The following is a 24,365-nucleotide window of genomic DNA, read 5'->3' on the forward strand; positions in this document are numbered from 1 at the left end:
CCACATCACATATGCGACGCGGACATGCGCCATGCATGCAAACCACACGCCCACCGCCCCGCACGCTGCACCTGCGCCCCTCACAGAACACACCCCCACCTTCTGCTCCACTCGCTTCCCCGCCCCCACCTCGATCGCCAGGCCCTTCCCCTTTCTGGGAGCGTGCTGGTGAACCCAGGTTTCTGCACGCCTGACCCCCCCCCCCCCGGCATGGGGCCCGGCGGGATTTTTTTTTTTTTTTTAAGATCAGTGTTTCCAGATTTCTGCTCTTTGGATTCGCCCCCACAATTCATCCTTCCGCCGGCATGCCCTCTTGGGATGAATCTCCACATTTGTGGGCTCTTCCTTCCCAGGGAGCTGGTGGCATCTCCAGTTTTCAGCATAAGCTGATACGATCAGACTGAATCCTTCGGAGTCCTTCTAGCCCCGTCCAGGGACCCCAGCTTCTCCCCCAAAGAGACATTTTCTACCGAGGTCTTCTGAGCTGCAGGCCTCGTACAGAGAATGTGCGGCTTTTCAAGCAGGAAGGCGTTTTGTGGCTGAGTCTAAGTGAAACAGAAGTTGCTTTGTACACACACACACACACACTCCCCAGAGTAGGGAAATCGTCATTTTCTTACTCGCCCTCTGACATTAACCACCTTCTCTGTCTGCACTCAAATTCATCCCTGGCAATGAAAAATGAGCCTCTCCCCCACCCCTGCTGCGGTCTTTCGCCTCACGCCCCCAGAGAAGAGTGTCTCCGTGTGGCAGCCGATGAAGGTTTTTTTCCACGTCACATGATCCAGGATGCAGGGGGAGAATCCTTCTTGGAACAGAGATGAGCCCAGAAGTGAATCAGATGAAGAGAGATAAGGTGTGCTGCGGGAAGACTATATAAGAATGGACCCAGGGCTGCAGCAAGCACTCACCGGAGTGGCCCCTTCTCGAGACACAGCCATGCATGTGCCAGCGGGCTCCGTGGCCAGCCACCTGGGAACCACCAGTCGTGGTTATTTCTACTTCACCACCACGGCGCTGGCTCTGTGTCTTGTCTTTGCTGTGGCAACCATCATGATGTTGGTAGTTCAGAAGACGGTAAGTGGACTCCTGGTCGCCTTTCCTTTCCTATTTTTGTTCAGTTTTCCCTAGAGAGAGAGAGCCTTGAGAATAATTAATAAACTAGTAGAGAAGAGAGGGAGGAAAAAGTACCTAGATCATGCAGAAAGACGGAGAAAAGAAAACAGAAACTCAGCGCTCTGAACTAATTTAGGTTTTAAAAGAAAAGTGTGCTCGGCCATCACCTCAAAACTTTCCAGACTCACGTGGGCCAGAAGAATAGAGGGGAGCAATTAGTATTAAGATATTAAGAATACGACAATCAAAGAAGGAAGTGATAAGGAAATGTGATAACCGATTTGCACGCCTCAGGAGCATGTCTTCAAGGTCTGCCACCAGATTCCAGGGTTCTCTGTTCTCAGGTGGAACATTGCTCAGATCTCTGGGGCCTCCTCCGTTGCCAAGAGCTTTCACAACAAGGAGCTAAGTTTCAGTGCCCAGGGTGTATGACGGAAGGAGTAAGACAGGAGGCCAGGCTTAACTCCTTAGAGCTATTTAAGCCTATAGGGCAAGTTGAAAGCTTCCTCTTGAGTCACTGTTTGGAAGAGTTTAGGATGTCAGGAGAAACCTAGAGCATGGAGGCAGAACATAGAAATGCTTTTAACACCTGTTCCCTTGGAGATTGCTCAGAATGCTAAAAGGACAAGCAATCAGACAAGCAATCATGGGTACCCACCGTAGAGGCAGACGGTCTCAGGAAATTTAGTTTGTTTGGAGGAAATGGTACAATTTGTTGCAAAAGCAGAAGAGACGAAGGAGGGCACTTCTTCATATTTTAGGAAATTGGTGTTTACAGAGAATGCGGCCAGTGTCCTTTTTTGTAGAAAATACCGTATTGATGGTATACATGGCTCATGGATTTTTTAATGAAGTAAAGTTTTTGTTAATATTGGTAATTTGAGAACTCACTCCCTCTCCATGCCCTGCCAAAGTGAGAATGTTTCTGTTTCTTCCTTCCCAGCTCCCATTTTTCGTTACAACTCTACAGAACTTGTCCCAGTTTTCCTTCCATTGTCTTAGGTTGAATGTTTTATACCATATGGATTGCTGAAAAGAACAAAGCTTTAAAAGATTTTGGTATCTGTTTCTCAAGTGTCATCAGCTTTGAAATTTAAATGAAGCTTGGAGGCTCATATCTTCATAAAAGTGAAAGAAAAAAGAATTACTAACATTTGATTTCCATAGTGGAACTTATAAAATGCATCCTTGAATGGGCTCATCTACAGCTACTACGAGTAACACTCCTGAAAATATTCTAGGGCATTTTTTTGGGGGGGGGGTGGGTAGAGGCTAGATAATTTCTATAATTCTACTTTGAAGTAAACCAGAAGTATATCATTTTATAGCAACGGCCAAAGAAAAGAAATTGAAGTGGTCTTTAAGGTTTTTTAGTTAAATGCTGTAGCTAGAACTGCTGAGAAAGAGGGGAGGGAGGAAGGAAGGAAGGAAGAGGAGGGTGATGGAGAAATATAAAGCCGGAGAGAGCTCTGGGAGGGTCCTTATTCAAACCCATTCTTTCCAGGAAGGAACTATAGTGGATTCTTCTGGCCCATTTTTGTATATGTGGAAAATTAGGAACAGAAAGGAGAAGGGGCTTGAACTAAGTCATCCTGAGAAAGTGATGGCATCAAGACCATGCTTGATTGTTTAATGAGAACAGCACTCCCTTGACTAATACAACCAGCCACAGAAGCACTTAGAAAGTTCGTTCCTGCGCCTCTCTCAAGAACCTTATCTTCTTCTGCATCCATTCCCTTCACTTACTCCTCATGTTAGGATATGAAAAGATTCACTTCACAAACTGTAGGGTTTGGTGGGCTATGGTTTCTTTAGTCTGGCAGATATCAGTTACTTGCTTAAAAGCTAAGGCTTGTAATACTGATCATGATATTAAGTGTTCAGTGTTTTGCACATACATCATTTCCAGTAAATTATCCAGACATTAACAACTGCAAGAGCTGAGAAGAGTTATTCCCTTGAGTTATCAAGGAAGGCTTCCTGCAAGAAGTGGGAATGCAGGCTGACTCTAGGAAAGGTAGAACTTAGATAAATGGAGAGACCCTAATAGGACCTCTGGTAAGGAAGTTAGTGGGAGAGACCCAAGAAACTTAAACTCACATCCCAATTATCAAAAAATGGAATGGGTCAATGACTACATAGCATTCTGTGTTAGGTTGGAAGGGGCAGGGATGGAGTATCATGAGAATGGTTTTACTGGCCTAAGAAGTCACAGTTCTGGGTAAGAAGCACATGAGCACAAAATTTAAAACAAGAAGTGATGGAAGGTAGCCACATAGGGTTTCCATGACTCCACAAATTAAGGAGACAGGGTGTTTAAGAAGTGGTTTAAGAACCACTTCACTGGAGATTAGAGTTCCAGACTGGCTTGAGAAATTTAAAGCAGGTGGGAAAGGCAAATCAGAGGAGAGGGGGCACTCTGGACCAATGGATAAGCATGAGAAAGTGATGGAAAGAGAGAAGACACAGAGAATGTAGAAAAACCAACAAAAATTACCTTGAGATTGGCCTAAAGACCAAAAAACTCCAAGGTCAAATTCCTTGGGAGACACAAAGAAGAAACTTAGGTTTCAATCTCAAATATTTATTGGCCATCTTCTGTGTGTGGGACATCATTCCAAGCAATGGGGATAGAGCTTGAAAAAAGCCAACAAAATTCCCGCTTTTGTGTTTCTTATAGAACTACTTGTCTAGTAATTTCTTTAGAGTCCCTGTGGTAGTTTTTCTTAATTTATATTTAAGCCAGTATATTTATTATAAAATATTATATTCATATGGTTTAAGAAAAGTAAACAGCAAACATGGGAAAAGAAACTAAAACTCAATCACACCATGCCCACCCAATCACCAATCCCTCTTCCCTGAGATGACCACCATGAACAGACTCTCCCACGTCCTTCCAGAAATAAGTGTGCCTGCAAATAGATAGCATAACATGCTGTTCTATTAGACTCATAATTTTGCACCTTGCTGTATTGAGGTGACAGTGTATCTTGGAGACCCTTGCATGACAATGCATGAAAGTTTGTCTCATTCTTTGGGAGGGTCAGAAAGTATTCTGTTATACGACTGCTTCATAACTTATTTTGTCTGTGCCTAATGAAGGATACTTCTATTTTTCTCTAGAATTTTTACCCACTGTGCATATCTGCAAGTATATCTGTAGAAAGAATTCCTAGTGAGGGGAATAGAATGTGTATTTTTCACCTCAGTAAATATCGTCAATACAAGAGATTGTACCAATATACTCTCGAGTCAGCAAAAGTCCTACCAACAAAGAGACACCTCTTCACGACCATATGGAAAAACAGAAAACTGACCTGTTATTAAGTAAGCCCAAGAGAGTACATGTATATGCATCAGGATGCAACTTCCCACGATTTGTACAGCAAAGCAAATGAGAAATAATGAAATGTGGCTTATCTTGTCCAGAAAGGAGGGGTTATACAAGGAGATAGGCTGCAAAGCTGGTGGTAGAGGCATAATTTCAAGAGGCTCTAAGGTCTTCAGTCTACGAGCCAATTCTATAAACCTAGGGACTGGGTTTATCAGTCCCTGAAAAGATTTGTTTACATTCCAAAATGTTAGAGCAAGAGTTCAGGATCATTAGGTTTTTAAGAAGACGCTTTCTAGAAAGAGAAAGCAGCTGCCTCCTTTCCCTTTGTAAGTAAAGAAAATGCCTTTAAAAACAAAAGAAAACAAACATATCTTTCCAGTGCCACTCTACATCCCCATCCAAAGCGGACTGAGCGTTCGGTTAGGCATAGAGATTGTTGGTGGCAGTGATATGGATTTGGGGTTTGCTTTGACCTTCAAAGACAATGTAGGGGTGAGTTGAAATGCCCCATGATGCTTCTTTCTACCCACACTACTCTCTACAGAGCATTCCATTTATCAATTAAAAAAAAAAGAAGAAGAAGAAAAGAAAACAACAGAAAGTTTTCTCAGGGGCAAGCCTTTTGCTAGGGTAAGAAGGGCGGACCCACATGGACAGAGCAGGACCGCCGTTTTCTGACGATTCTCAAAGTAAGGCCCAAATACCCAAGAGTTTGCGTTCAGGGCAGAATGGCACAGAATGCCATCAGTGGGAGCGGGAGGAAGAATTTCTTCTTGGGACGAGGACGGGGCTTGCAGAAGAGCTAGAACAGAATCTGAGCCTCCTCCAAGAATTAGGATGTCTTACGCCTGAAGTTTTATTTTGAAAATTTTGAAACCAATAGAAAACAGGATGGTAAACACCCATATAACCTTTCACCTAAATTGACTGGGTTAACATTTGCTCTGTTTGTGCTCTTCTTATGTGAATGACAGTAAGGTGCAGATGGCGTGGCCTTTTACCTACACCTGTCTCAGCACTCATCTCCTCTTTACTGCAAGGCCATTATCACTGCCAGGGAGTCAATGTCAGTTCAGCAGTTCCATCTAATATAATGCATAGTCCATATATCAATGCCCCCTACTTGTCCAAAAATATCGTCTACAGCTGTTGTGCCGTGTCTTGATTAGGGATCCTGAATTCACCCTCCAGTCACACACCGCATTTGGTTATGTCATTTTCAAGCTATTTAATAGGTGGTCCTGGGAGCTTGTTGGAAATGCAGAAACCCACGCCCAAATCTAGACCAAATGAATAAAAATCTGCCCTTTAATAAATTCCCTGGGTGACTCCTATGCACACTAAAGATTAAGAAGCAATCATTTAGCAATTTCCTCTGCCCTTTGTTGTTTGTTTCTCAGGACGTTGACTTTTTCAAAGGGTCCGGGTCAGTGTGCTTATAAAATTGGCCAAGTTTTGGATTTGGCTTCATATTCATTATGATTATATTCAGATGAAACTTTTGGGGACAAGAATAGTACATAGGTAATGTTACATACTACTATAGCACATCTAGGGGCATATGTCAATTTATCCCATTATTGGTGATGATATATGGTTACTTGATTAAGGTGGTGACTGCTGGTGAACATTTTTGTCTTTCTTACTAATAAGTAATCTCTGGGGTAGTACTTAAAAGACATATAAATATCTTCCATTCCACAGTTTGGGCACGATCCTTTTCTGAATCGGGGAATGAGCCAAGGGTCGGAGAATGATGATTGCCAAAGCCTGTCATTCTTTCTGCATTTATTAACTGCTATTCTTCAGTAGAGAAGAGCTCTCTGTAGGAAGGAGAGTGGCAGGTAGAGCTGGGGCAGGGCTTTCCAGGTGAGGCAGAAGAGTGAGCAGAGGCACAGCCCAGAAGCAGGCAAATCCAAGTGTCAGGAGAGGAGTGGCAGGGCCAGAGCAGAAGTCAGCCCAGACTGCACATGGGAAGAGCAGGAAGCAGAGATAGCTGGCAAGAAGCGCTGATAGAGGTAGGTAAGAGAGTAGGATGCTATGTCCATCAGGAGAGTAAGAAGAAGATTTCTTAAACCTATGTATGAGCCCAGCCTGTAGCCAACACTCACTCCCAATTCCTTGAGGGAAGGAAGACCTCAGGTGTTCTGATGGCCTAATTAGTAATATCTTTAAGCCCTTGCCACTCATAGTGTGGTGCATAGCCCAGCAGCATTGGCATCATCTAAAAGTTTATTAGAAATGAAAAACCTGGAGGGTCCATCCTAGACCTATTGAACCAGAGTCAGCATTTTAACAAGATCCCTAGTGGGAAAAGCACACTGCTTTAAGCCACTCTGTTCTAGTTTCCTCCTGGATTAACCATACCAAAACCAAGGCAGCAAAAAAAAAAAAAAAAAAGTCTTCTCTTGAGGATTTTCTATGACCTCCACCTACTGACTCATTAAGTCACAGGAGAATTTTCTGCCCCAGCTCCATCCTGCCCTACTCGAGCAAGGCAGCGTAGCATGGCATTGAAGAGCGTTGCCTTCCAATTCAACACATTTGATGTGAATCTTTTCCCTGCTATCCACCATTTGTAGGACCTTCTGAAATTTCCAAGGCTTCATCAGTCACAAACTCCTGGGGTAAAGACCAAGTGAAATGATGCATGGAAAGCATTTATCCCTGGAGGACTAAGCAGCTTCATGGAGGGCTTCCTCATGCTAGCTTGAAAGTAAGGGAAATGGTCCTGGCCCCTAATCTCCATGACCCACCTTACAAGACAATATGAAGCCAGCAAAGAAGGGGATATGTAATCGCCCTGGCATATTCTAAATGTTGGTTGCCTTGGGCCATTTTCAGTTTCAAAGGATATTTGGATCCAGAGCACACTTGGTATCTGATTGCTTCTGCACAGCCTTGCTCTGTAAAAGAAATGAGCTTTTCAAGTTATTAAGGGCAAATTAAGCACATCATCAGGATCAACCAAAATAGCTATCATTTCGAGCACTTTTCAGTACTTTATATACAATATCTTGTTGTGTCTGCAACAAGCCAGTGGAGGGAAGGATAATTAGCCCTCTAATTACAGTGACAAAAAGGAAGAGGAAAACAGAGTCCTGGGCAGGGAACATGATTGCAACTGAGTCATTCCACCTGGGAACAAGTAGGTTAAATGTGAGGGTTCCTCCCTCCATCCACAGAAACACTGTTGGAAATACCCATCAGACACCTGGAGTCTGAAACAAAAGAGTTACAGTGAAGGAAGCGTATCTGGTTGTTAACCATGGAGATGAAGTTTCCTGAGCTACTTAGTGGCAGCTGAGAATGACAGCCTGGGAGGGTCCATTAGCTTCCGTCTGTGTCTAACCTACGTGCCACTGACCACAAAGCCAAGTCATTGAGCAAGATGGTCCACATTTCCCCAGCCAGGACCCAGATCCCCAGGCAAGATTTGGGAGAGAATGGTAGGACTGAGAAGCACCTTTCGAAAGAGCAGTTGATGGATAGCACTACATAGTGCCTCGGGCATAAACAACTCCCAGCAAACTGTAAAAGTCACCATCTCTTTACACCCTGCCCCTCTACCTCCAAATGCAAGGATTGTTAAAGGGAGGGGAGAATGAGCATCACCAACCTTGGCCTTCTGAAGCTAGTGTCTCTCTTGGGGCAATGGAAAGACCACCAGAGAATCTGAATCCAAGATCTGCCACTGACTCATGAATATCTCAGGTTCCTCTTCTGTTAAATTAGCCTGATGGACTGAATGATGTCTAGGTCCCTCTCTGGCTCTGCTTCCCTGATCTTTTCTACCAGAGGCAGCCAGAGGAGCTCTGGCAAACCTCATCCCAGGAGCTCTCTAAAACAGGAATAACCGCATTTATGTCTTGGATGCCCTGGGCCCCTGTAGTAAGATACATTGTTTCTGACATGCTCCCGCCTAAAGTTGGGAAACCAGGAAGCCCTCCAATAACCAACAGAAGCCTCCTCTGACCCCCATATAAATGAGGTCCCCCTCCCAGATATTATCTCTTACAACCTTGCCACATACACAAAGTGTGTTCCGTGGGCCAGGAGCCTCAGTGACACCTGACAGCTTGTCAGAAATACGGACTCTCAGGCTCCAGCCAAACCAGCTGAATCAGAATTTGCGCTCTAACCGCCACCCCGGGTGATCTGCGTATATGCGTGAAGTTTGAGAAAGGTTACCTTGAACGGCTCTCTTCCTTTGTTGTCCTTGTCTCAACTTGCAATTCAATTCTTATATTTATTTGTATATCTTAAATGACGGCTTTAATGACTAAGCCATAAAATCCACAGGGTATCTTCCGTGACTAACATAGTTCCTGGCACACACCAGACCAGGTGCTCATTTGACAGGTGCTGAATGTCTGACTTCCTGGTATTTCCGGGATGGCTCATGGAGCCTGGGATGCTCCCAGTGCTTCTACTGTGTCAGCCTCCTCTCACTCTCTCCGGACCCTTTCCTGGGGGTTCGACGAATTCAACCATCTTAGCACCACATTTAAACATAGATGCTTTTCTTCGTCCATTTGCACATCGCACTAATTGATGATCATACTCGGTAGTAAGCTTGCTGCTCATTAGATTTCGAAACGCTCTTCACAGTCTCACAGAGGCAACATGGAGGGGAATTTGGTGATGTCAGGTTTTCCTATGAACTGCAGGCACAGTTGAGAGACCACAAATGCACGGTGTTACTACTGAGGTTAAGAGCTTTCAGCTAAAGCAATAAAATCATAGACTATTAGAGCCGAGAGGGAAGGAGCGTCCAAGTCAAGTTCACTTCTTTTGCCCTGAAAAACTGAAGGCCAAAAGTTAATACTGACTTCTGCCATCTGCACGGCAGGGGTATGCCAAGGCTTTGCCTTCGGGAGACTTCCTCGGTTCATTACAACACACTTAGGCTGGAGGAGGGATCCACTTATCAGAAAATGAGCCATCAGGGGAAGGCAAAGGACAGAGCCCCCAGGGAAATGGTGGAATATAAGGGGAACTCCAGATGGTCCTGGGTGTTCAGACAGAACTCTGAGGAAGTAAGATGTGCACAGATGCTAACTCCTGGCTCTGGATGTGGGAGTGATTTTCATTCACATCAGTGTCACACCCTCTCTAGGTCTTTATTAGTATTTCAGTCCAGTGAATTACACATGACCCCAACCTAGACAAGTCAAAAGAGAAATAAGATACTTTATTCCATATTGGCAAGACACCTGAGGTGCAGTTCCATGGCTGAGCTGGGGAGAAGGGGAGGGAGGCTAGGGTTGAGGACGTCCGAGTTTGAGGGATTTGTGAGGGGTGAAGAAGTGTGCCCATATGCTTCTATCGCCTTCTTGCTCAGAGCACCGCAACAAGACCTCCCTATCAGTCCCTCCAGTCCCCAGCCCAGGAAGCCCCCCTTCAAAGACAATCTACTTCTATCAACCCCTTACATATCTGTATAAATATCTCTCTATATATTTATGTTTATTATAAAATAAATAATATGAAATATAATGTGAATTTATAAATATATAACATTCCTTTGTGCTTATTTATGTTATATAGTTATAAATATTTGGATATTATAATCATATATAAATTTGTAATAAGGTCCTGACGGCAGAGACCCGATTTCATTATTTACTGTTGCGTCACAACGCTTGGCCTATAAACATTCGATTAATTCAGAATTTCCAACCACAGGAAAGGGAGAGATGTACCTTCCCAGGTATGTTTTCAGCATACTTTCACCGTTTGATGAATCAAATACGGAAAAAAACCCACATATATTTATATATTACAGTTGCTTGTTCTTTTGTTGACCGAAGGGGGGAAAATATCAAATGTGGAAGCAAAAACAAAAAGGCCTGGACAGGGCGATGAGTTTCAGATTCCGGTCCCCAGAGCCGCCAGAAACTTTTCCTTTCACCCTGCTTGGCTCCCCTAGTTCATCACCTGTAAAATGTGGATAGTAACCCTCAGACTGCGTTTCCGATAGGCAAGTTATTGAGCAAATGAACAAGAAAGCCCTGTGTAAACTGGGTCAGCGAATTCATTTTTTTTTTTTTTTAAGAGTCAAATGGACCACATCTTCCTTATCCATTCGTCCATTGAAGGGCATCTTGGTTCTTTCCATAGTTTGGTGACCGTGGCCATTGCTGCTATAAACATTAGGGTGGTCCATATCCACTATGGAGTATTATGCCTCCATCAGAAAGGATGAATACCCAACTTTTGTAGCAACATGGACGGGACTGGAGGAGATTATGCTGAGGGAAATAAGTCAAGCAGAGAGAGTCAATTATCATATGGTTTCACTTATTTGTGGAGCATAACAAATAGCATGGAGGACAAGGGGAGTTAGAGAAGAGAAGGGAGTTGAGGAAAATTGGAAGGGGAGGTGAACCATGAGAGACTATGGACTCTGAAAAACAATCTGAGGGGTTTGAAGTGGCGGGGGTGGCGCTGGGAGGTTGGGGTGCCAGGTGGTGGGTATTATAGAGGGCACGGATTGCATGGAGCACTGGGTGTGGTGAAAAAATAATGAATACTGTTTTTCTGAAAATAAATAAATAAATTTAATAAAAAAATTAAAAAATTTAAAAAACAAAAAAGAGTCAAATGGAACATGAATTCTAAATTGCATCGCACTTGGAGGGCAACCAAAATGGAAAAGAAAGAGATGAATCCTTTCCACTGGATGATGATCTCACGCTGCCTCTTTTTTCCTTTCTTCTCTTCCAGGACTCCATTCCCAACCCACCAGGAAAATTCCCCCTTAAAGGAGGTAAGACCTTGGAATTGGGAGTAGATGTATATTAAATCATCCATATGACATCATAGTGGACTAACCCCCAGAAGCATCCTAGCAGTGCCCAGCAGAAAAGCCAATGGAGGCAAAGGTGAAGGCTGCTCAGAGCTGCGCTGGTGTAACTGCGTTCATCCCAACAGCCTTCGTACGGTACCCTGGTGCGCGCAGCTCTCTGGTTAATGAAAATTCCACCTGTGCCATAGGCCATCGCATGGACATGGACAGGCATGCAAGGGAGAGTTGTGTTACGAGCTTGAGATCTGGAGTCAGGCAAATGTGGGTATGCATCTTGGCTCTCCGTCCTGCCTCGGAACCTCAGTTTTTTAATCTATAAAATGGGAATAATACTACCTACTACCTACCTCATGAAGGAATTGGAGAAGGCAAGCAGATCTCATCCATAAATTGCTTGGTATGGCCACTGGCATATTGTAATCATTAAGTAACATGTAGTATCCAAAAGCCTTAATGAAGGTGAGATTGTAAAAACAGATTTCCCCCTCACCTTTTCTACCATTGCACACACTAGTTAACGCTTTGTCTCTATGAGGCCCAGAGGGGATATGCAGAGGTAGCTTAACACTGAGGGTAACACCAGAGATCATCTGGTGAATGTTTTCCTCACGCAGAAAAGGAACAATAAGAGCCAGTAGAGTGTCATGTCCAAGGTCACATGGAGCCAAAGCCAGAACCCAGATGTCCCCATCTCTTAGCCAAAGTTGGGTTTTTTTCCACCCCAGAACATGAACCCATCTCTGCCTTATAACCTTTAGAACTTAGATAGCATCACAGCTGGATAACCGGACAGCTCAGAGAAAAAAGTCAAAAAGAAAGGGTGGGATATGGTGGGCACCCCGCTAGAGACACCAGGGCATCTGTGGGACACGGGGTCTGAACACAGCCCCGCATACCAACAGCCTCCCACAGGGAGTTTTCTTCAGGAGGCCTTTCCTGCTATCTATCACACAGACATTTAGCCAGTAGAAGCAAAAGCCACAAACACACAAGCATTCTGGATCTTTCAAGGAAGACTAATAACTACAGCCTTGTAAAAATAGGCTATAACCTTGGCTGGAGTTACTTCACAATGACCTCAATTCCCATAATGCCTCTGTGGTATAGCGTAACCCTAGTCTTTGAAAACCAGCAGGCACAGCTGTGGGTCCATGCAACTTTATTTCTAGAATGAGGCGAGAGGCTGGCTGTGACGCACAGAGCAGACGGAGTCTGAGAGCCCTGTTTAGGGAACAGCACAGGTTTGGGAGTCAGAACGTGTAACGCACGTTCTCATGGAGCTTTGCAAAACATCCTGGCACACTGAGTCACTGTCATTTTTCCTTCTCCACCCCCACTATCCCACCACCACATACCCCCCCAGATCTTCCAAGTTAAGACCAGAACTTCTCATGTCTTGAGAGAGAGAAGAGAGAGAGAGAGGCAGTCTTTAACAGGAACACGATTCAATGACCAGGGTAGTTTTGATGAGGCAATAGGACCCCAGAGAGTCTGGATCTCCGTTCCTGTACCTGCAGAGTCCGTCCTTCACAGGTGGCCAAGCACAGAGACTCCGACTGCCGGTCTGGCCCTATGCTGGTGTTCACCAGCCCAGGGTGAAATAGGAAAAAGAAGAAGGTAGCCCCTTCTTTCCATAGCCAACAACTATTTTAATATAAGGGGTGCTCTTTTCCTCTGAGAGTACATCCTTCCTTTCTGAAAGCATAGAACTGCCCTTTCTTTTACAACATGAAGCTGGAACAGATGCAAATTAAGTTCACTTGCTTTTTGTCTGAGTTATTCTGTTTTGTTTTAATGGGCACAAGAGACTAAATCAAAAGCTGCCCACTCTGTATTGGCCACTGGCTGTGTAAATTTCTCTGGTCCATGAAACCCCAAACTGTGGGAGCCGTGGGCTAGGTCCCTCATCAAATCCCTTCTTATCTTGGCCATCGCTGTATCAGAACACGCACGAATCCAAAACCAACCTCTGCTGGCAATTCAGCGTTTCTGCAGCCAGATTTTAGAAATGCTAACAGTCATCTCCACCAGGGCTATGAAACTTTTGTCAAGGATCTTCCCGTGCCTCCCCTGGCTTGATCTTCACCTTAACCTTGCAAGCAAGCAACGTGGGGGTTCGTATTTCCCTACCGCAGATGAGAAGCTGAGGTCCAAGCCCTCAGGGTGACTTGCCTGAGGTCACCCAAGAAGCTGATGGCAGAGCAGGGATCAGAATCCAGTCCTCTCTCTTCCCTGAATGACATTCCTCAGCCATGAAATGTTCATGGCCGGCTGTTGCTATGCTCCCTGACTGTCTCCTATTTTATAATGTACGTCTACCTTTCTCCTAACCTGGCCAGCTGCAGACACAGTTCTGGGGTGAGATGGAAAGAACATTGCCAAAGAGCAAGGGCTCCGGAACAGATTTTCCTGCCAGCTGGCTGTGTTTCTCTGGACCAGTCTTCCTCCTCTCTGGGCCTCACCTATAACGTAGTACCAGTGTACTAAAATTAAATGAAAGGGGCTTTCCAACTTTGACACATTATGACCCTCCAATTCTTTTGCTCAGTATGTAAATAGAAAAGAAAAAAAGCCCAACAATAGTCTTGAGGGAATCTATATCCACAGCCTCCTTCCCAGTAAACCCCCTTTTAAACAGACACAAGCAGCAATTGCCCCTTTTCAAAAGCCATTGAGAGACACCTGGCAGAGGGGAGCCATCTCCCAGAAAGCCCTGGGAAGGGGTGCCAGGGGCCACATGTCGTTTGTGACTGGAGTGGACAAGGGCAGAAGCCAGGTATGGTCTAGGGAGCCCTTGGCCACTAGCAGAAGCAAATCACACACCCTCGGCAGGCAGCAGCCCAGAGCCCAGGAGGCAGGCCCGTGTACATGCACGAAGGTACCCTAACACAGGACAACACTTGGCTGCATGATAACCACAGAAAAACCAGCTTGTTTTGTTATGGAAGGATTTCTTTGTCCCAGCATGAGCTTTGTATACCAGCCAGGAGTCTGGTGACTGGCAGACTGCTACGTCACCCTCATTCCACAGTGCTTAGGGCACAGTGGACCATTCTGAGGGTTCAGCAGGGACTGTGGGCCAGGAGGACCACAGGGAGGAGACCCTTGCCCCACGCCTTTCTCCTCTCATCTAGAAAATGGAGTTAATAAGGATGCCCGCCCCCCCCTCACCCCGAGCCACCATAAGGGTGACCAGGAACGGCAATCATGACCTTCATCTGCCACCTGGCTGAGCCTATGCCCCTTGGACACGGAGTCCACTCTTCTTTCATCCCCAAATCAAATGACTCTGTCCCATCCCCCACAGGGTGAGCAGCCAAGGTCGGGCTCCAGGGATGGCTGGCCGCCTTCTCCTCACTTCTTACTCTAATTTTCCACTTCTGCCACATTTTGAATCTCACAGGTGCTTATGTTAGATGGCATATTTGCCCAAATCACAGAACGCAGGCCCTTTGCCTTGATTTCCCCCAGAGCTCCAACAGCACCCCACCTTTGCTAAAGCCAAGTTTGCCATAGGATTTAGGGTACTTAGCGGAGTTAGTAGGGCAGTGTCTTCCGTCCCAGGAATGATGCAAATAGAGTACTAGAGCCTTCTGTTCTTGTCAGACCTCTGCTCCTCCAGCCACCAGGAATTTCTCAAAGGACAGCTTTCCCCACGGGCGCTCAGCCCTCCGTCCTGCATATTAACACACCCTCCTTCTACCTCTTTTTCTTCCCCATTTTTTATTTCCCACTCCCCACCCCACAAGCTCGACATCTATTTCATAGAATGGTTTTGGCCACCTTAACTGACTTGCCTGAGATTACACAGCTAGTAAGGAGTCAGCCTGGATTTGGAGGTCTTGCCCCATTCCGTCTTAGATTATCCAGGATTGTATTGCCAGGTGCTTAGGACAGCACCCTGTGCTTCCTTCCAATACCCGTACCAGTTGGTTCCCCTGGGCTGGGCACCCTTCCAACACTATGGCTTCCTCATCACCTGTTCCCACAGCTGTTTGTTTTCTTGTTATGGAGTTCTGCAGTGGTAGGGGTCATAAAGAGTCCACGTAGGGAATTTGGAAGCCGAGAATTGAAACCCTTGCTTTGCGGCTAAGGCATCGTGAGACTGGGAGATTCTTTCCCTCCCTACAGCCTCCAGTTAGAAGAAGTCAGCCTTTCCTGTGCCACGGGGTACCCCCTCTCCACAGGTTCCTGGAGGCCCTGAGGAAAGAGAACCAGTGAATAGACCAATTCCCTGCCCTCCTCTGCCAACTTTCTCCTGAATCCAATACCCAGCAGGAGACAGGAGCAAAGACAGAGAACAAGTCGAACTTTGGAATACCTGCATTCCGGTCCTGGGACTCGAAGCCATGCATTTTCCCTCTCAGGGGCCTGGAATGTCCTGTTGTCTAAAATGTCAAGAGTGAGGAGAACCAGCCAGATGACCTGAGCCTGGCATGGATTTTGTTTTGAGGCTGACATTCCTGGAATTAGACAAATGGTGTATTTTAGAGTTCTAACAATGGACAATTTTTATGTGGCTTGGCAGATTACCTTCCTCCACACCCCCTCTGCTAAAAAAGAAAATCTGGGCATTAAAAGAGATCAGGTAAGGCTTGCTCGCTTGTTTGTGCCTGGTGAACCTACCCACTCACAGGCAATAAAAACTGCCTTTGAAGGCAATGAAACTGATCCTTGGAGGCCTTCTGCTCAGGATCCCCAGCTACCCCTGCTGTCCCGTCCCCACCAGGATGCCACACTGAGGGCAGAAGAGGCTGGCAGAGAAGCAGCAGCCTCCCCCAGCCCCAGAACCACTGCAAACAGCAGAGACCTGCCTTACGTCTACCAGATAGAATGACCTGGTTCATGATTGCCCAATTCACCCATTGTGGTGAGCCTTTTTCTTTTCTTTTCTTTTCTTTTTTAATTTTTCACAGCATGAGGGGGTACTTCTGCTCAGGGGGCACATTGCTTTTCAGAGAGTCACAGGCCTTAAAGAGCCTTCTCCATTTACTTTAAATGCAAAACGCACTCTTAGACTGACTTTTGCTTAAGGCAGAGCTAACAGGAGTCGGGAATCTCTCCGCAAGAAATAAACTAGAAAAAGGGCCGCTCAGAATGAAGGGGAATGGAGTCCTGTAGAGGCCATCCAGAGTGTTAGAGCAACCTGCACTCTCATCCCCACTGCCTACTGCCAAGGAAAGCCGAGGGGGAAGAGAGAGGACAGGTGAGGGAGGCGGGAGAGGGGTCCAGAGACAAGAGGAGAGGAGAGGAAAAAACACTCGGATCACTGGAAAACATATGAAAATTTGTATTGGAGCTTAGCATATACAGATTACAAATCTCTCAATCTAGAAGAAATCCCCATCTTTCCAATACTTCAGGGAAGGAAAGGGGAGAGAAAAAGAGGTAGGAGGAGAAAGGGGGGATGGAGGGAGAAACGGATGGAGAGAGGGATGGTAGGATGATGCATTTCACCCAAGCTCTCTGGTCGCCACCTGTGTTGGCTTGAGTTCCTACCAGCTGAGCAAAACAAGTCCTGCACCAGGGGGCAGGAGCCAGCCATCACCTGGTGTCCTTTGGGTGGTGGGCACAGGGCTCATAGCTATGCATGATCTCCTCTGACCCTCCAGCAATTCATCAAGGCAGATTGCTACTATCCTCCCTTTGGGGGAGGATTCAAAGAGGCTGAGTGACTTCTGCAAAGCCACACAACTTAGTGAAGTAGCAGAGGAGGAAAGGGAGGCCAAGCTTGCTTGATCCTAAGCCTAACTTCCCAAGTGCACTGTCATACCTTTGCATCTAGAATAGCTAGGAGGTGTTTTTTAAAAAGAGTATTTAAGACATTAGCAGATTTCACCATGTGACTTCAGATTCACTTTACCTTTTGGATTACACACTTTATATGCCTCATATCTAACCCCCCCCCCAGTAAAATTAATGCCACCTGCATTTATATTAAGTCAGGTGGTCAGATAGGTTGATCTTACAAGCTACAACAGCTCACAATTGAAAAGACTCCAAAATTCTAAAAAACTGCCAAGAAATTCAAATGAATTCCAGCTTGACTGCCATTTGTGCCTACTGGTCACTTTCCCTGTACTTGACACTGAACATGTGGGGATGACTATTCCCCGAGTGCTGTTTGTAAATCCCAAGTCACCGCCTTGTGCTTTGTTGAACAAATAACCCATCACTAACTTCTATCACTAGTTGGCTTTGTGGCATCGAGGAAATGGTCTAGTTGAAGCCTGCTGAAATGATCCTTAGGTTAAGGATTCCCTTTGATTCCAAATTCTACTGATAAATTCTACTGGAGAGACTTTCCCCCTAGATGTCACTGTTGGGACTCTCCTGGATATCCTGCCAGAGGAAGGGACTGCCAAGACCTTGGTAGATGCCATCATTAGGGTAATTCCTCTCCTTCTTGGAAGGCTTAAAATATTTTCAACAGATGGAAGGAACATTTTACACACTCATCTGGAAGCCATCAGATGGCCTCAAACATTTATGTGCTTAGTTGAGAAACTTCAGTCTATCAGATAATGCCATGAGCTTTGCTTTAATGAGTGTTTCATCAGCCAGCTCACTCTGCCGAGGGGCATGGTTAATTGTCTAACAAGGACAAGAAGAGTAGAGGAGGAAGGGACTACCATTTCTTGAATGTCTCCTCTAAGCCACATGCTACACTGGACCCTTTACATTCATGGTGTCTTTGCAACAACCTTACATTTGGGTTGAGTATTATCAACCACCTTTATTGATGCGGTAACTGACGGTCCTTAAGGGGAAGTAACAGCTAAAAACCTTGACTGGAGCCCAGATGCACTCCGTCTTGGCTCATCTGAATATTTGCTTGGAAGGTGCCTGGCACTCAGACCACATACTGTCTGGCCGGAATGGTTGGCCTGGTTTGTTTTATCACCCTGGGCATTGCTGAATCTTGATGGAAGCCCAATCAAGGCTGATGACTTATGACTTGGCAGGGTCTGTGAGAGGGAGTCCAGAAGGCTCATTAGCCATCTTTTCCCAGCACCTCCAGTTGTCTCATCAGTTTTCAGACCAGTGTGCATGGTGACTGCAAACCCACTTCTTTCTACATTTAACCCTTCCTCCACCGTGGAAGGACTAACCGGAGGACAGAGCCCCGGCTGGACTAAGAATCAGGAGACTCTTAGTCCTCTGAACCTATCTTGGGCCAGACCATCAGTTCCTCTGGGCTTAATGTCCCCACTCACAGAACAGGGTCTTGGTTAAGTTTGTGTCAAATGGTCCTTTCAAGTCTAACATTTTAAGATCCCAAAGCAGTGGCCAGTCTTCAGGTTGCCATTATGCTGCTTCCTAGAAATTGATCTTTTCTTATCTTTTTAAGATTTTATTTGAGAGAAAGAGCATGAATGCAGGAATGGGAGGGTTTGCAGAGGGAGAAGCAGACTCCCCACTAAGCAAGGAACCCAATGCAGGGCTCCATCTCAGGATTCTGAGATCATGACCTGAGGCAAAGGCAGCTGCTTGACTGACTGACCCATCCAGGTGCCCTTAGAACATGGTCTGTTCGAGCATCCTAAGCAACATCTCTCTCTCTCTGGCTCTCTCTTCTGTAGAAGTGGCCAAGAGGATTTTATTGACACATGCTTCTCTTCAGGCTTCCAGACAATGCCCAGAAAAGTTCCATGATCCTAGAGGAGGCCAAGTCTGGGCTTATAAATCTTGCCCATCTAAAGGCCTTGGTCCTCAGAGAAATTCACAGAGCACTTAAGTTGTTTGAAAGATGGAATGTTCCATAGAAGGGGTAAAGTGTCTAGGCTCTGGTCCTACTTCTGTCACTAATTCATGGGGTGACCTAGGACAAGCCTGCCATGGGGATAACATTGAAGAGCACATAGGTTATATGTTTACCAAGCCTGGACTGGTTAACCTCTCCAGGAACTTCCATTTCTATCAGCCATGCAAAGCCTTACAGAACCAGCCTGTTCATAACTTAAATTGACCCCAGACCTAAAACACTCTCCAGACACCACTGTGGGTGTCTGGAGATTTAAATATGTGAAGAGAGTCTCCTAGATGGGGTAGAGCAACATGCCCACAAGGACAGACTGTTGGAACTGGGACTGGCATTCCCCCTGCTGCAGCAAGCCTGACCATGTACAGTTGAGTCTACACAGCCAGCTAGAATAAACTAGAAGGGTCCTTCTAGGCCATCAAACCCACACTGCTCTTCATCTAGCTAAGGACACTAGGACCCAAAGAGGGAAGATTCCTAGATTCTAATTCCCAGGCCATGAACTCAGCCTTGACTTGCAAACATTTCTCATTATCCCCCACTGAGTGGTAAGTTCTTTCAACTAAACCCCTCTAGACAACACACTCAGCTGGGAAAGGAGATGTTTTGCTGCCCGTGCTCCAAGCATTCAAAAATGCAAGGCACATCACAGGCTTCCTGCCACAGGTCCCACCACCTATTTACAAATCACTCCTTCCTGTTTTCATAACCGAAAGAGAAAGTTGTATCACAGACCTAGAGGGTGACACATGGCTGGCAAAATGACCCTCAAAACAGCCCAGCACAGCTCTGAATAGCACTAACTGGTCAAAGAGTTGAGCGGCCAGCCCTGTGATTTACAGTGTGGTGTGTGTCCTTAGAGGTCTTCCTATTGTCTAAGAAATGCGCACATGGTCAATGCTAGTCAGGAACCAAGTGCTTCATCTCTTCAAACCTCCACATAAAGCCTTGATGTCTGGGCCCCACGGAGCAGGCTGCAGCTCCTTCCTGCTGACAGTCTGTCAGATGTGAATCGCCAACAGCCATGCCCTCCTCTGGGCTCCTCTGCACATTCAGCCACCCCCTTCCACCAACAGCTCTTCCAGTGTCCCCTTTCCCAGCCCCCTGCCCTCAGGCAGCTTCAGCAACACCATTCGTGGAGAGGGTTACCTGTTTTTTTCCTGTTGCTTGAAACCACTTTTTGCTTAAAAAGATTCTTAAAGAAGAATTAAAATACACCTTGCCATTTGACTTCAGGAAATGCAAATGCTTCAGAATGAGGCTTGTTCTTTCTTTTTTTTTTCCATCCTTGGGTTTCTCAGAATTACAGCTGAGGTCAACCAACCAAACATACAAAGACCAAAGGGGAAAGGAAAAACAGAACCTGCATGTGTGAGAGGCAAGCCCAGGCTTGTCCTTCTCCGGCCACCTGCCTGTTTACGGAAACTCACCTGACAGATGCCACCACAAGTGACATGATGTGAGGGGGGCCTCCAGCCAATGAGCAGAACCTGGTCTTGGCATCCGTGTTGGCCTCAGCCTAGGGCATGAGTCCTCTCCTCCCATTTAATCTACGCTAATCTGAAGAACTATGAGGGAATGAGGCAAGGTGTTATTCCAGCCGGAGGGGAAAGACAAACTGAGCATCCCCATTTAGCCTCACTCATGCCAGAACGCAGCTGACACCCACTGAGGGAAGTAAGAGGGAGAGAAGAGATGATTCAATTCAATAAATATTTACAGAGCATCTTCTGGGCTGAGCAGTGGGGATATAGAAATAGTTGTCTCTGCTCTGAGGGTTCATAGTCTAATGGAGGAAGTCAATAGGCAAACAGAGGGAGGGTCAGAGATGACTTCGAGGCCATGCTTTAAATAAGGAATAACTTCCCCAGTAAAGGGGAGCTTCCAGGTGGAGAGGCAAATCAATATGCATGTTTGAGGGCCATGGTGCCTCCAAACACCAGTATAGTCGTCAGCAATCGACCCAGGCCATTCAAGTCAGACAGCCTGGGTTTGAATCTCACTCTCTCACTGATGAGCTGTGCAAATGTGAACAAGTCATTAACCTTTGAAAGCCTTGGTTTCCTTAAGTACAAGACAGAAATCACTGGAATGGAGGGGGGGGGGGAGGGATGGGGTGGCTGGGTGATGGACTTTGGGGAGGGTATGTGCTATGGTGAGTGCTGTGAATTGTGTAAGACTATGAATCACAGACCAGTACCCCTGAAACAAATAATACATATGTGTTGATAATTTTTAAAAAAATCTATGTGCATCCATTAAAAAAGAAAGAAAGAAAGAAATCACTGTAGTACCCTTCTCATGGGTGGCTATAAGAATTAAGAGAAAGATCAAATATAGCATGCTTAGCAGAGAACCCAGAAAATGGCCATCACTCAGTCTGCGTTAGCAATTTTTTATTGTCTGCATTATTGCTACTGCTGTAGGGATCAGGAGTTCAAGGGAAGGAGGGAAGGTGGAGTAAGACTAGAGAATGCAGGAGGGACAGAACACTAGGGACCGTGAACTTCAATAGAGTATCTGGCTCAGATCCAGCAGGCATAGCAAAGTCCCTAAGGAACTCCCAGCAGAAAAGAGATAAGGCCACATTTGCCTTTGCAACAATGCTTTCTGACTCTATGTTCTACATCCCTAAAAAGGGGAGGCTGGCCAGGGGAGAACTCTCTTAACAGCTCTCACAGTGCATTAGAAAATGAGCCTGCCCCCCCCACCCCGCTGCCATGTTGTATCCCTGAATCTAATCCCTCAAGAGCGTGGGCTGCAGCTGAAGTAGGCAGGACAAGAATGCCAGGTAAAGAGATGGGATCAAAAAATGGCAACTAGTCTACCAGCCCTCATCACCAAGAAGACACTTTGGGCCAGAGCATCTATGGGTCGAGGAGAGACAAGGATCAAAACTGCTGCCTGCTTCTGCAGGGGTTGCTGCTAGCAGTGAGCTAGTTCAGACAGCAGAGGGAACTGTTTGCTTAACTTCCAACCTCTTCAAGACTCCTGTGGGGAAGTGAGGAAGGCCGGGGAGGGATTTTCTCAGGCCTGGGGCAGAGATGCAAGTGGGGGGAATCTTGTGAGCCCAATAGATACCACTCAGAGATCCAGGGAGCAAACACATCACGGTGTGGCCGCTTCAACCCAACAGGCCCATGGCTGCCTTGTCTCTGATGGATGGAATGAATGGTCACTCTGATAACATCATCAAAAAGATGTCAATGTCAGGTCTTAGACCTCCCAGTTGCATAGACAGGAAACCAACGTCCAAAGAGAAGTAGGAATTCACCCAGAGTAAGTTGAACTCATGAGTCACTACAGGAAATGTATAACTTGGCTCTTTGCATATAAAATAGTTTCTATAATAAGAAGCTCCTAAGCCAGTATCACTGGTGCATATATTAAAAATATTTTTGTTTCTTAAATACCATGATGACATAAACATCATCTTTTTCCCCTGCCAAGGAAGCTCCAGATAGCAGACTTCCTGCTTAGATCTCTTTAATCCTATATCCTCTTAAAATTGAGTACAAGAATGTGTTTATCTCCATTGTCCAGCAAGTGGCTTGGAGGAAGAAAACTGGCCTCTGGAATCAGATAGACATGGGGGTGAATCTCAACAGTACCACCAACTTGCTTGACTTTGTGTCATTGACTCCATCTAGGCATCAGGACATCCACTTTGCAGAGTTAGCTGGAGAATTCAATCAGCAGAAACATGTAAAAGTGCACAGAATAGTATCTGGTGTGCTCTCAAAGGCAGAATTGCAGTAATCACTACTGGAACTTTCATTCTGACCACCACTGCCTGGCTGAGTAAGGTGGGACAGTATACTTAATCTGTCTGGTGCCCAGAATTTTTCCCATCTGTAAAAAAAGACTTAATAATACCACTCTCGTAGAGTTGTTGCAAGAGTGAAGTGAAGTAAGTAGGCACAGGAATGGCACCTGATACCTAGGGGAGCTCAAGTCATCTTTGCTTTCTTTCCCCAAATTCCAGTCCTTGTGGAAGCAGCCAATTCCAAAGAACCCTAAAATATGTGATGATAAAATGAGAAACAAACAGGTTCCCAAATGGAAACAGAATACTAATTGTCTCCATCCAAGTATCATGGAAAAAAGAACTGGTGTCCCCAGTACCCAGGGCAGAGAAAGACAATTAATGTGTAATCTCCTTACTTTTAGGAAATTGCTCAGAGGACATCTCATGTGTAATGGAAAGGTCTCCATTCAGGAAGTCATGGGCCTACCTCCAAGGTCAGTAATGAATCCAGAAACTCTGGTCATCTGAAGGCCACTTCCTGTGGCCTTCTAAAACTTCCTTCACTTTTCTGTGTTGTCAACCTGGCCTCCAAAGACGTTTGTGTTGGACCCTTGGGCCCCCTCTCTATTCAGCCACGTGTAAGTCTGGAGCCAAGTGCACAGTACTTTTCCTCATGGAAGAGAAACAAGCTCTTTGTCTCTGCCTCTGTCAGGTTCTTCACAAGGGAACCATGAACTTGCCTTGTCCCCTGATTGACAACTTAATGAACATGTCAGCACACAGTCTCTTTGCATATTGCTGTGTGCTTCAGCTAAGAGGCCACTTCTAAAGGAAATAATTCAAGGCACTTAGGCTGGGAAAGCTGAGATACGGAGAGAATGGCCAAGATTCTCTGAATAACCATTCTGCCCATTTTAAAAATTCAATTTTGCAGCTAGATTAGTTCTCACCCTTCAGTTGAATTGCAACAAGGTTTAAAGGGAAGGCATGGAGGCAATTAAAACGAAGGCCAGCTTTCCAGTTCTGAAAGGCACCCTGACTAATCAGTGCTGATTTTCACTTGTTGGACTCACAGAGACTTGGCTTTCCATGCAAACATAGCGGCCCACAGGGTCTGCCCATCCTCTGCTTTCTAAAAACCCCAGCTGGGAAGAGCCCCTACTGAACACTGGCGGGATCTACACAATTATGTTTGGCTGCCCAAAGGAAGACATTAAAAAAATGAGACAATGAATTGCTAAAGGATGCATCTTGCTATGAAAATCAAAAGACTGAAGTTCTCCTGGATATCTTGATGCCTAAATTCGTTACTAATTGAACAAAACTGATTATCCTATCTCAGATACTTGATGCAATGCCTATAAACTAGTAGCCCCTTAGTGATGAAACATTGATTGATTGATTGATTGATTGATTGAATGAATGAACATGATAGTCCAGAACTTGTGGGGAATATAGTCCAGGAGCACAGGGTCTGAAAAGGGGAAGTTTAATAATTATAATAATAACAGAATAATAATAGAAAAGAATAATATAATATATAAGTGAAAAATAATTCTATAAGAGGTAGTATTCCATTTCCATATGTGTT

General features: G+C 45.5%; 1 protein-coding gene across 1 annotated transcript in view; it reads left to right on the forward strand.

The window, feature by feature from the left end:
- Nucleotides 1-256: 256 nt before the first annotated feature.
- Nucleotides 257-24,365, forward strand: part of TNFSF8 (TNF superfamily member 8) — a 28,355-nt gene continuing 4,246 nt past the window's right edge. The window contains exons 1-3 of the mRNA XM_059410956.1: nucleotides 257-1,077; nucleotides 11,183-11,225; nucleotides 23,197-23,268. Coding sequence (XP_059266939.1) covers nucleotides 883-1,077; nucleotides 11,183-11,225; nucleotides 23,197-23,268 — 310 coding nt within the window. The 5' untranslated portion in view covers nucleotides 257-882. The remainder of the gene's footprint in view (nucleotides 1,078-11,182; nucleotides 11,226-23,196; nucleotides 23,269-24,365) is intronic.

Source organism: Mustela nigripes, chromosome 9, assembly GCF_022355385.1.
Source record: "Mustela nigripes isolate SB6536 chromosome 9, MUSNIG.SB6536, whole genome shotgun sequence".
In the NCBI taxonomy this organism is placed as follows: Eukaryota; Metazoa; Chordata; class Mammalia; order Carnivora; family Mustelidae; genus Mustela; species Mustela nigripes.